This window comes from Sinocyclocheilus rhinocerous, unplaced genomic scaffold (genome assembly GCF_001515625.1).
Source record: "Sinocyclocheilus rhinocerous isolate Xijiao unplaced genomic scaffold, SAMN03320098_v1.1 scaffold419, whole genome shotgun sequence".
Taxonomy (NCBI): Eukaryota; Metazoa; Chordata; class Actinopteri; order Cypriniformes; family Cyprinidae; genus Sinocyclocheilus; species Sinocyclocheilus rhinocerous.
In genome coordinates this window covers 1,842,534-1,856,730 of record NW_015653519.1, presented here as the reverse complement: position 1 = coordinate 1,856,730, position 14,197 = coordinate 1,842,534, and the positions used below count along the sequence as shown (strand labels likewise).

The window sequence follows — 14,197 nt, the reverse complement described above, 5'->3', positions numbered from 1 at the left end:
TTAAGATAAATCACTGTTGCCGTTTCTAGGGAAACCCCTGAGACACTTTAAAAAAATGAATTAAAATGTTTCAAAACTTTTATGTTTAAAGATAATGAGATGATGTTGACCATCACATAGTTTGTTTGCGCTGTTAGAGCGGATCCTTGGTGTGTCACATCCAATACTGTGTGATTGTTCAGTTTCTTATGTTGAGTGCCAGCAGGGATAATTCAGAATGTCTGCCAAGATAAATCTTAAGTTGAAATCCACCTGAATGTTCGGCCTGTGTGATTTAATATCTACAAAGCTTTACAAGTCAAATCTGTAAATTAAGAAAATAGCATTTTGTTATTTTTTTACAAAAGGCAGTGAAGGATGTCATGGAGTTCATTAGAAAAGTGCACTCTGTTCCAAAACCTAATGAGCTGCCTAGCAAGACATTTTAACATATCATAGGCGCTCCTGACAGGAAAGCTGTTCCAAATGATAGGCAGGCATAATTTTGCTTGCATCTGGCTATGTAGACAGTAGATAACAAGGCAGCTCACTAGGTAATAACTTTATTCCAGAAGGGGTTGTAAATTGGTTCATAAGCACTAAGTTTTTATATTAAGAAGGAAAGAAAGAAAAAAAAAACTTTACAATAAGGTTCTAAATATTAACATTAGTTAATGCATTATACAGTAAATCATGAACAAACAGTGAACAATATTTTTTTACAGCATTTATTTATTTTTATGCTAGTGTTGATTTATAAATATACAATGTTACGTTTAATTTAAAAAGTAAAACATGCACAGTTAAAATCTATTAGTCTATGTGGAAATTAAAATGCTCTAAAAGCACTGTTTTGTTCAGTGTTTTTTCATGCTTTTAACTTTTGTGTAAGCTAACCTTAATGAGTACAACCTTATTGTAAAATGTTAGTGAAGTAAATTATTTGCTGATCATGCATATGTTGGATCTTCTGTTTCAGTGTTAGCAACAGAAAATGTATGCATTATGTGGTTTGTTTGAAAGTGTTATCTGCATTACAGTGCCAACATGGCATTGTTTTTTAGGTCTCTGTGATCACAGGGTGTATTCAACCCAGTGATCCTATAACATTATTCAAGAACTATATAAATGTCATGCCGAAAATGAAAGGTAAACTTATACTTATAGGTAAACCTTATTTTCATCTGTAATACTCACTTGTTTTTTGCTTTACATATGGATTGTGCACTTTAGCCTGTTCATTGCCTGGTTTACCAAATTATCTCTTTGGATTTGAGACTTTAGTCTTTGCAACTGTACAGATCTTCTTTATGCACCAAGAGCTTGTAACACTCCAAAGAGAAAGGAAAAATTTAAATCGCATCATATGACCCCTTTAATTAAAAATAAAGAAATAACAACAATCACAATAAATTAGACAATGACAATTTGTTCATACATCTCATACATTATTTTACATTTTTACAAATATAAATAATTAAAATTCTGCATTGTCTAAATTGAATCCTAATAGCTCGGTAGATTGCCAAGTTCTTTGCAAGGTGCCAAAACACCACTAGCCATCTTCACAAACATGCGTTCAACTTCACACACAAACATAATGGCCTGTATCTGTGCAAGTAGCTGTGAGAAAGTCACCCTGGTACAAAATGACCCACTAAAATATACCTAAAACCCGATTATTTATGATGGATATATACTGCACCATAACTAACATTTGTAATATTGCATTATATTTGCAATATAACAAGCATTTAGCAAATTTTAAGGAACAATTTTAAAGTTCAGTTAAAACACTATATAAAGTTTAAACACTATATGCTAAAATACTCACTGCTTCAATAGTAGTAATAAAAACTTTTATTACAAACTAATACTAACATTTTATATAAAAATTTAAATTTACTGCTAAAATAATGCCATTTTAACAGAAGAATTAATTTAAGTGATTTATAAGACGTTAAGCTTGACATTTAAAATGAGCAAATTAGTCCCATTCTCATGCATTGTAAGTGCGGCATGGGATAACATTGATTGATTGATTGATTGATTGAAAATGAGTTAAAATGTTGTTGTTTTTCTATCATCATGGTGCCATTAGTGCTTTTACTGAACCTGGAATATTCCAAAAACACAATGAGTTCCATTTGTGAACATGTTAACATTAGTTAACTATTTAGTTAACATGAACTAACAATGAAAATGCATGTTATTAAGCATTTATTAATCTTAGTTAATGTTCATTCCAACATTTACTAACACATTAAAATCAAATGTTGCATATAATATTATTAATATTACAGGCTTTTATGTATGTGAGTGAATGTGTTTCTGAATGTGACGCTGAGCACTGGCATGTTTTAGTCAGAGGATGTTGTTATGATAGGGCATATGATCAACAATAAGGTGATGGCTTAAATTCCCAGGGAATAAACTGTTATTCTTTGATGGCAGTGTGAGTTGCTTTGGATAGAAATGTCTGCCAAATATAAAAATAATCCACCAATTGATAATGTACATGGAAATATAAAATACATAAAAACAAGAACAAGCAGTCTTGGAGGGCAATCAAAGCATGCTATGCCCCACCGATGCATGACCCTTTAAAGTTAATCTGCATTTGAGAGATGCTTTTAATATATGTGTAGAAATCTGATTACAGCTCCTCTTCAGAACTTGCCAACCCCTTGACGGATATTTGGTTACTGGAAAGAAAATGGGTATGATACACTTGGCATCTGCTTGAGATTGCAGGTCCTGTCAGAAGAACGTTGATTGACTGTTGAAATAACCTCTGGAATTACTCCCCAAACACCATTTTAAAGGTGCAATCAATGCCATTTATAATGCATGAAATATTCTGACATGCCAATCAATCAAGATGCCTCAGAGGTGACGGCCCTCCTTCTTGATGTGTTTTCCTTACTGGGTTACTGTGAGGCAGATTTCCCTGCCCTGGACTGTTGCCCAGAGAACCTTGAGGAATCTTCCCATCAGCTAAGGATGTTCTGAAAGGGTATTCCTATGGGGACCAAAAAGTCGAACACGGGAGAAGAAAAACATGACCTAGTCTAGTTACAGAGCCTGAAATAGTGTGAGTCCCACCAGTATTATATACTGGTAGAACAATGAAAGACCTAAGCATTTCTGCCTCAATTAGAGCAGTTAGATATCGGTTCAGCATAGAAGATAATAGGAGGGGATCTTAAGGTCAACATGAACTGCTTCTTGCAACTAGACAATGTTACTGCAGTATTGATGTTTTTAAACTAGTTTTTATGTTTACATTATTCTTCATTTTCAATTACATTTATATTTGTTTTTATATTGAAAAATAATAGCTTTAGCACTTTTAGTAACTAAACAGAAGAACGCATTTAATGTGTCTTTTTTTTAAGATATGATGTTTACTGTGTCTTTTGTTTTGTTCTGCTTTGTCACGTTTTTTTTTTTTTGCTTTGCACAATTAGCAGTGGTTCCAATTTACCTTTTTTCCCATTCCATAAACCACTAACACATTTGCTATCGTTTTCATATGATACATACCACATGAACAGGTGAACAGCGTGAGGTTGTAATAATTTTGTAATAATTCTGAAAAAGAGCACACCTGTAAGTGTCTATGATTCCTCGAAAGCCTGTTGTTGTTGTTGTTTTTGTAGTTTATCAATCTGATGTATCATTCATGGACAAATGGCAAATGGAATAAGTTACATCACACACCAATTATTCATTAAATTAATTCTTTTCATTCTGTAATCTGTTGACATAGCAGCTCCAGAATATGGAATGTGAAATATAACATTGTTATATCTAAACCAAAGCAATGCGATTAATATATTGTCACTGTCAAATCCTGCAACAATATAAGCAATTTACAAGACAGTTTAATTCTTTGTGCTTCATGAAAAATATTGAATCCCATTGCAATCTTTAAACATTCTGAAATCACAAAGATATTGTGTGGTGGATCTCAACAGGTCTGTGTATTTTCTGTTCAATCAGAGATGATGGGTTTAGATTCATGTGCAGAGATTTTAATGAGCAACACTGTGACAGCTAACAAATCTAAGTACAGAATCGCAAGAGAATTTCCAAAGGGTCAAAATATGCAGTCAGGCATGATGAAGAGTAAACAAATGCAAATCACACAGTCTAAAAGCACAGGTACAAGATAACCAGACAGGAGTCAGATGAACCATGACAGACAGGACTATGATTACAGAAAACTGCAGCAGCAATTACATGCAAGACTTGACCAAAAATGTGCAGAGAGTGAATGTGACTATAAATACACAACAACGAAAAATGATGAGCAGGTGTAAGCAATCAAGATTGCAATTCCGGATTCTTTTCATTCTGTAATCTGTTGACATAGCAGCTCCAGAATATGGAATGTGAAATATAACATTGTTATATCTAAACCAAAGCAATGCGATTAATATATTGTCACTGTCAAATCCTGCAACAATATAAGCAATTTACAAGACAGTTTAATTCTTTGTGCTTCATGAAAAATATTGAATCCCATTGCAATCTTTAAACATTCTGAAATCACAAAGGTATTGTGTGGTGGATCTCAACAGGTCTGTGTATTTTCTGTTCAATCAGAGATGATGGGTTTAGATTCATGTGGGCCTAAATATTTTTAAGTGTGTCAGTGAGGTCAAATCTGGCACATGCCTTGAGGCAGCAAGTTTGAATATGTGCAACTGAATTAGATTAAAATGCTGCTGTGCAAAGCTGTTGTGTGGTTTCAGAAGACATTGCTACATAAATTATTATAACTATGAGGATTTTTTTCCCCAAGCTCAACAGCCCCATTGTCTGGAAAAGACATTCATAAACACATCTGATCTTGTCCTCCTAACAACAAAGAAAGCCATACAGAAAAAAAATATTCTCCTCCTGAAGCCATCAATTTCCATAAAGTATCAGTACTACTAAAATATAGATGGTAAGATTTTCACTTACGGGAAACGAGGGGCAGAACACACTTTAAATACACAGTAACTAATTAAACCCAGCTGGAACCAATAGTACTAAATACGGACAGGAACAGGAAAAAACAAATATGGGCATAATAATAATACTGGAGCATGTGGGGGAGGAAAACACAACACGAGACACGGGGAGAAGGGGCGCCGCTTACTGTTTTGGTCCGCTGTTCTGTCACGGTTCACACAAGGAGCACGGGAACAAAGGAGCAAGGAGCGAGGAGACGAGGAGTAATGCAAATTCCAACAGTTTTTAATCAAGGCAAAGCTGGGAACACAGAGCACACGGGAAACATGGAGTCAAGTTCGAACAAAATGACATATAGGCCTAACAGCGGACGGGAAACAAGGAGCAGAACACATTTTAAATACAAACTAATTAAACCCAGCTGGAACCAATAGAACTAAATACGGACAGGAACAGGAAAAAGCAAATATGGGCATAATAATAATACTGGAGCACGTGGGGGAGGAAAACACAACACGAGACATGGAACAGAGTCTGACAGGAGTGTTGACCATAATCAAAGCCAAGCAGAGCCACAGACCCCACAAAACAAGCTCAGGTGTCTCATTATTGGGACAGATCTCTGTTCCATAAATGCTCAGAAAAAATCCACACAGCTTGAGTCAGGCAATTAAAAACTTCAAAGAACTCCTGAGGTCCTTTATTCATGCATCTTCGTCAGACAAGTTTTTGATCAAACAATAAACCCTTAGAGAATGAAAGGTTGGTTATGAATTTTAAGGATGTACAGATTAAAAGCTTTAGCATTTTTCTTTGCCAGCTCCTACTTTCTTTTTCTTAAAACATATAAAATTTTAAACTGCTTAATTAATTGACATATTATTAACAATGGCATATTGTTGCTGTTTGTCTCCTTCCACTATATTGTATATTGCATGCAATGTATATTTTTGATAATTTAGTTTTAACCTGTAGATATTTTGTTTGTCTTAATTTCCTTTTATTCCTTATTTATTCACTTATTTAGTTTACCGAATCTAATAAACATAGTAAAAAATGTACTGAAATTAAAACATGCAACCGAAAAATGAAAGCATTAGGAGTGTTGTCATAGAGGTGAATGGTCAAATACTTTAAACTCATGGAACGGAAGGGACCCATTTTGTCTCTATCAGTGACGCCATGATTAGGCCTACATCCTATTTAGATTTATTCACTTCTAAATTTTCCCTCTTTGAACAGTCGTCCTTTGAATGATCTATGCAAAGATTATTCTTGAATTTGTTATAAATCAGATTAAATGGCACAATTTAGGATAAAATTCAGAGTTGGATTTTTTGCAGTTGTTTTGAGATCAAATTAAAAACAATTGTTAAAAAAAATCTGAAAAGGTCTAGGATTCATTTTCTGACTGCAGTGCCATCATGATGTGTAATTTTAGCAGCACTTTCAATTAAGAATGAGTATATGCGTTCCATCTGTCTAGAGGAATGAGTGAGTTCATGCTAATGCAGGGTTTTGTGAGAACACACTGAATTTAGCAACACCATTCTTCCCCTTTTTCTGTCTGTGGAGCTGTCTGTCTGTTTCTGTTTCTCTCCCACTCTCACAATGAAAAAATATTCATCTTTTTTTGGTAAAATCAGAGACTTCACACTGTGCACGTACATGATGTGATGGTGAGGTCACTTTTATTCGGTTAGGTCTTTCAATTGATACTGCTTGTTTCCATAGAAACACTTCTTCCCCTTTCCCCTCATCTGTTTGACACTATCTCTGCCCCTCTTCTTCCTTTGAAGGAAACTGCCTTACACAACAATACGTAACACCACATGTTTCTACCAATGGTTTTGGTGTGATGATGACAGAGTAGGAAAAAATTAGTGTTTTTTTGACTCAACTTATCAAATCTATCTATCTATCTATCTATCTATCTATCTAACTATCTATTTATCTATCTATCTATCTATCTATCATCTCTCCATCTGTCTGTCTTACAGTAAAATGAAAATGAATTAACAATTACATTGTTCAGTTGTTCAGCAACAATATCCAAGTAAACTTTCTGAATCCAGTCTTGGCTGAAGGCTGTTATTCAAATTAATAATTGGAATGGAATTTTCACTTAAATATTATGATTTATTGTGCACTAGGAAATAATTACTCATACATGGCATTCACTCACAGTTATCAGATCTTCAATGAAAATCCCACTTTACGTCAAACCCTTATTACATAACTTCTTTGGCAGCAGAGGTTGAGGTTATTGCAACATGGAATTTCAGGGGTGCATTCATTTATCACTTACTTATATAGACCACAAAGCAATACAGATATATTTGAGTGTATCTGCCTCACCATTGTTTCTATTTATAGCTTTGTTTCTGCTTGGGAGTGAAAGCTAAAAATGTAGTGGTCCCAAAAAATACATACTATTGTGAAACACAAAGGAATGAAAGAGAACAATACTGACATCAATATGCTTTTTTGGTCACAAAAATGTTGAATATGAGTACACATGAATATGCCCATGCTGTATAAAAGAAGGTATTATCATAATAATATAATACTGTATAATAATATAATATAATATAATATAATATAATATAATAAAAACAATACTGACATCAATATGCTTTTTTGGTGACCAAAATTTTGAATATGAGTACACATGAATATGCCCATGCTGTATTAAAGTTAAAGAAGGTATTATCATAATAATATAATACTGTATAATAATATAATATAACATAACATAACATAACATAACATAACTAATATAATATAATTTTATGATATTATAATATTTTCAAAATTTCTTATAGTGTGCTATGAGCTACTCTCTTCATAATTTAGTCATTTCATCTGAATATCAACATTTGTGAGATTTAGTCAATCAAAACATTTTTGTGGTTAACTGATTGAATTTTGTGTCTCAGAAAAGTAGTGATCTGTGACATTGGTTTTTGTGTCTATTCATTATTTAGTGAATTTTAGAAAAATATATACCTTTTGAGTGTGTGTGTGTGTGTGTGTGTGTTGCATTGTTATTTTATATATTGCATTTGTTATTTGTTGTTATGATTGTTAGTATTTCTGTAGTATTAGTTGACAGTATTTAAAAATGTGTTATGGCACTTTAACAGAACATTTTGTATTGATTTTGTATTGTTCATTATGTTTTATTTTTGGACAGAGTTAAGGGCATTGAGAAGTGTCTAGTAAATTAAAAATAATATCTTAAATTCATCAGCATTTAGCTACAAAATATTTTGTATAATAACTTTCATTACATTACTCAATATCTCAAGATCTACTCAAGATGACGTCAGAAAGAGGAATTTCCCCTGAAGGATATATAAATTGTGAACATGATGGGACTTTGTTACTGCTGCAGTCTGGTGACTTTGCGCATTTTCTTTTTGATTGCTGTTGTTATAATGAACTTCCAGGGTAAGTTTTGTTTTTAGTTTTTAATCATATGATTCTGGAGAAGCTTGTTTATTATGCTTTTTTCAATAATACTTTAAATTATGCTATACTATTTACACTATTTTTTACTTTAGATGGTTTAGGTTTAGATGATTAATGTATAAGGTTATTTTTTTTAAAAATGTAAAAAAAAAAAAAAGTATGAAGAAGCTTTGGTAACTTTTACAGCACAAACTGAAATCAGGTGCATTTATGTGAAATCAGGTTGTCCAGCCATGGCTAAAGCATGTGAGTGTGTGTGAGATCTGTGTCACAGTGTTACGCACTTCTGATCGCTTCTGTCTCTCACTCTTTCTCTCCTCCAGCGGCTCTATTAGTCACACTTGTGGGAATCGTAGCATCTGCCCCAATCTCTGACAAACTGGACATTATGAACAAAGATACTATTGCACAGGCCCACAGTTTAATCAACAAAATTCTACAAGACATTCCTACAACTCATGCAGACTGGATAAACAGCAAGGTAAGCATATTTCAGGACTGTAACCACCACGGACACTGAGGGACGTACCGTCCCCTGTATTCAGAAGAGCAGTCAATCAGTATGGGGTTTTCAGTGATTGATTCATAAAATTGTACATTCAGTCCCTCTAATCTTCAATATTTGGTTAAATGCTTGCAGTTTAATCTTTTTATATATGTATTTTGACATATGTGCATTGGCTTGTGGTTATGATAGTAAAGTGGCCAATGATCTGGGCTGTCAACTGAAGAGATGTTGAGTTGATCTTTGAATGTATCACCATTTCACCCTGGATCAACAAACTTAACTGCAAAGTTTTCTTTAACTACACTTTCATAGCTCTCGCCGTATATAAATTTACAAGTGGGCCAAGTCATTTGGACACTTCAGTCACACTTGGGAATGTTATTGCATTAGATACAAATGATCAAATTAAGTGGTATCTCACCAAACAAATGATTCTAAAACTTTTCTCAGAATAGCTTGACTTTGAAATGGTTTTTAACTTGTGTGAAGTTATTTTATTGAATGTATGAAGTTTTGATACAAGACAAGTTCACGCAGGTGTCCTAAGCAGAGCAACCACTGGTTTAGTTCAAATTAACTGTGTACACAGTGTTTGACTACCGCAACGTGTCAAATACTTTTGGGGGCCACTGAATGCAAATTTACTTTGCTCTGGAATGTATGTGAGGAGTACTGACACAAGAACAAGAAACTTTGTCCTGCCGTGTTTAAACAAGTCAAATGGTTTTTTTCTTCTTCTCCAGAGTCTGACTTTGGGCGACAGCAAGACTAGGCTGGAGTTGGAGTTCTTGAAGAAAGATATGTATATACCCTCTGCTCCAGTTCTTCAGAACATCTCCAGCATGGTAAGCTTTATTCAGGTTGCTTAGTCAAGCATGACTGTTACTTTTATTTGATCATACTTAGCTAAGATTAGTGCAAAAATCTAGTATAATATTTGGAGAAGAATTATTACTTGTGGAATTAAAAAACAAAAATATAACTTTGTTATATTTGTAAGTCGGCAAATAAACTGTGAGATCTCTCTGTTACTGTCACAGGAAACCTGCCTTGCAAACATAACGAAGGGACTGCAACTGCATCTGAATCTCTTGGAAGAGATCAGCAAAGCAACCACGCTAGCTCAGACAGACCAAGTGAAAGACCTCCAAGCTGAAATTCAAGAACTTCTGGTCCTAATTGAAGAGGTATGGTATTTGACTTGGGGACTGTTCTTTTGTGAATGGGTAGAAGAAATGTATTTAATAGTTTTGAATGACTGTTTTGTAGCATCAATTCCTGAATTCCATGAATGTTAGTCTGTTTTAGTCATGCCTTGATTTAGAAACTCACTTTCATGTACTGCTAAATTTAAATTATGTCTGGCATCTTTGGATATCAGTCAAGTAATGTGTTTAAACCATAGTAATATAAATAGAGAATGTCAACCTTATCTCATGAGAAGTTGTAATAATTCATACAAGATGGCAAAAATGTAAACCTTACAGTCACTGTGATAGAAAAAAACCTACACTGTAAATAAAATTCCGTAAAATTTACGGTAAAAAAACGGCAGCTGTGGTTGCCGGAATTTTACCGTAAAAAATACGGTAGCAACGTTTTAGGTTTTACGGTTTTAACTTAAATTTACAGTTAAATACCGTAATTTCATTAACTGATATAATGTTAATATACCAACCTATTGAAGTACTGAAATCTGTTTTGTACCTTTGTAATACACTGATAACCACCAAATGCAGGTGGTGATGAGAAAGTCACATGATGAACCAAAGCCCATCACAAGCAGCTTTTAAATAATAACATATATAGAAGGTGCACAGTGTCATTCACACAAACGCTAAACACCATCATGGTAACACGCATGAAACTGAAATAATGCAATAAACATTCATTTAACAACATTAGGTGTAACACACATATACAATATACAAAACTGATAAGAAAAAACTAAGAAGAAACAGTTATTTCAACAACAAAAAACATTACATTTTAAATGTAACGCAGGGAATTCTGGGAATGTCAATTTACGGTTATTCACTGTAAATTATACGGCCTTTTTCACTTCCAAAAACGGTATACTACCGTAAAATTTATGTCCAATACATTTAATGTCCAATACAGTTTTTCACCGTATATAGTAGGGGAATTTACCGTTAACCATTTAACAGGTTTTTACTGTAGCATTTTTACAGTCTTTTACCGTTAAATTCACGGTCATTTTTTACAGTAAGAGTATGATGAGAAGGTGCAACTTTTTTGACTGAACTGTATTGTATTTTTTTTTTTTTTTGCATGTTTGTACGCTCCATTGATGTATTCATGTATTTTCACAGTTGCAGAACCAGGCAGGATTTGACCCATCGAAGCAGGCATCAGATGAGCAGTCGCAGACCCCTGAGCATGATCTGGCCAAGCATCTGACAAGTGAATACATGACCCAGGTGGCAGCCCACCTCACCCTGCAACAGCTTCAGGACTTCAGCTGTGACATCCTCCGCAGTATCCTCAGTATGACCTCCAGCATGGCAGAGAACCCTAACACTGTGCAGCTCTGTGTAAATGCAGCAGGTCTATGAGCAGCCTAGACCGTAAAGCCCAAAGTATACCTGAGTTTTGACACAAACGCATGGCCTTTCAACATATACTTATAGCCTGCAAAATATACTGAAACGCATGCAAGTTGACAAGAGTGAAATTGAAAGTTCCATCTTTGTCCAGTGTCTGTGTTATTCTTCCACAGATGTTAGGAAAAATCGACTTCCCTATGGAGAAAATAATCCTGGCTGTTGTACTCTATAGAGAATGCATAAATTTAAAAAAATGGGCTATGCACGTACAGCATTGTACCCTAGCATACATGTTAAAATCAAAGTAAACTTTGGGCTTTACACAAAAACAGATGCAACATGATACAGCGACAATACAATGGTATTTGTTTTTTTCTTCAGATTTTGTATTTTTATTTATTTATTAATTAGGTTATTTATTTTATATTTCACTTGGCATTTTATTTATTATTTATTAATTTAGCCATTTAGGAACTCCCTTAAATAACTGTATTCTTTACAGTCTCATAACGTAATGTATTATTTAATTCACTGTGAAATACTTTACTGTGTCATACAATCTGAGCACATGACCATGTCTCATAAGTTGCTAAATGAGAACATGGGCATTGGATTGATCTCCTGATCTCTGTGAGAACTACACACTGCTTTTATTAGTCATTTCATGTGGTATTATGTTCTTGTTTTTATTTTTCGTACCCATAAAAAGTAAATGAGATTTCAGATGAGTTTATATATGCTTCAGTATTATTTATTTATTTATTTATTTAACTAAAAATACATGTATTTATTTTTGCCATTATTTGTTATGATATTTTTGGAATATTTGAAGATGTGCCTTCTATTTGATCAAAATAAACATTTCTAATGTGTGTTAAATATCTATTGTCGCTCATATTTTCTCTCTGTATTTGAGATTTAATTGTGTCATCTTTAGCCAGTTGACAATTAATTAGCAAACAGACAAAGGCCCAATGAACTATAGAAAAATAATGCACAGCTTGCGACATGTTGGGTATGCATTATTTTTCGGTCCAGATTCAATTTGTTACATGTTGTTGCTTATCAAGCGCACAACGCAGTAGAATTCCATTGCACAGTTATTAATAATAAATTCAACAAGAAAACACAGGAGATCGTAGCAGGAAAAGCAACACACCATAAACCACAAATAAAACAAACAATACCGGACAGCGAAGGGACTAAAACAGATCATCATAATTAACTGAAACAGAACTGGTGTGAAACAGAACCCTCATAATCTTTACTAATAATCATAAAAAGATTAACTTCCCCTTCCACCTTTTTTATTTTTTATTTTTATAATACTAAACAACATAGACTGTTATAGTGTTAATTGTGGTAAAAATATTGTTTTAGTTTGGGTTAATAATAGTAATAATAATAATAATAATAATAATAATAATGACTTTTTTCAGTGACTACTAAAATAGTAAAAAAAAAAATTATTATTAACTTTTACAGAAAGTACATTTGTTTCTAGAATGGTTCTAGAATGGATTATACAAAAATCTGAACAGAAGCCTTGGACAAAGCTGGATGTACATAGGCTACATAAAATTATCCAATTTTCCACACATGAACACATCAATCCACAAACGCACGCAACAAATCTACAAATCCACTCACCAGAAGAATGCTAAAACACATGCTTTTCTTTGCTTACAATCCACAATTTCACAAACGTATATATAATACTGAATTGCACAAAGTGAAACTGCATGAAAATAAATTGCATAAAATATTATCAGACTGACATACAAAGGTTTAGTTAAAGAGAGAAAACACAATTTTGAACACGCTTCTGTTTACCATATTTAATTTGCATATTATGGAAGAAAATAAAATTACCCAGCACTGGGTTGTATTTAACCCAGCATTTTTTAGAGTGTACCAGGTACTTTTCAAGTTTAAATAAAATTTTAAGGAGTAAAAAGTAGTTTTTCTTCAGAAATGTAATCAAATAGAAGGACAAGCAATCAGTTTAAATTGTACTTGAGTAAACTATAAATTCTCAAAATAATACAAACAGTAATCAAGTAGTTTACATCCCTGTTATAAAGACAACATGAATGAAATAACTGGCATTGCATTTTGTCATTGTAATAAATAATAATAATAATAATAATAATATATCTGGAAAGTATTAAATAATTGAAAAATATTAGTATAGAAACTCCCCAGCTAATGCATCCCCCCACTCCTAAAAACAAGTTTACTTGTAGAATTCTGTCCAATGAATAGAATGACAATGCATTTTACAATTCTCAGAAAGAGAAAAAAATAGGATACCCCCTGACAGACACTGTGCTGACGTTATGGGCATTCCTTGACGTACAGGATATGATGTAACACAAGTCCTATTTTTATCCAGTTCTTAGATTTTTTGAGTGGTGTTCTTTTCCACTTGATCATGCATTGTTATTTCCCAGTACTACAAGCTCTATTTGGTTTCTAACAAGTTGAATTATTTGCTGACTCGCATCAAATCGAGTTGACTCACTTGGTCCATTATCCCACCATGCCTACTGCAGTCACATCACATATCACTGTTCCTTCTTAAATATATAATAAATAATATTTATATTAAAACTATATATATATATATATACAGTGGGTACGGAAAGTATTCAGACCCCCTTAAATTTTTCACTCTTTGTTATATTGCAGCCATTTGCTAAAA

General features: G+C 33.4%; 1 protein-coding gene across 1 annotated transcript; it reads left to right on the top strand.

The window, feature by feature from the left end:
• The first annotated feature begins 8,315 nt into the window (after positions 1–8,315).
• On the top strand, positions 8,316–11,840 carry LOC107716456 (uncharacterized). The gene is made up of 5 exons (XM_016522914.1): positions 8,316–8,397; positions 8,742–8,899; positions 9,670–9,771; positions 9,967–10,113; positions 11,260–11,840. Exons 1-5 carry the CDS (start codon positions 8,316–8,318, stop codon positions 11,500–11,502), a joined length of 732 nt encoding a protein of 243 aa, XP_016378400.1. The 3' UTR covers positions 11,503–11,840.
• The last annotated feature ends 2,357 nt before the right edge of the window (positions 11,841–14,197 follow it).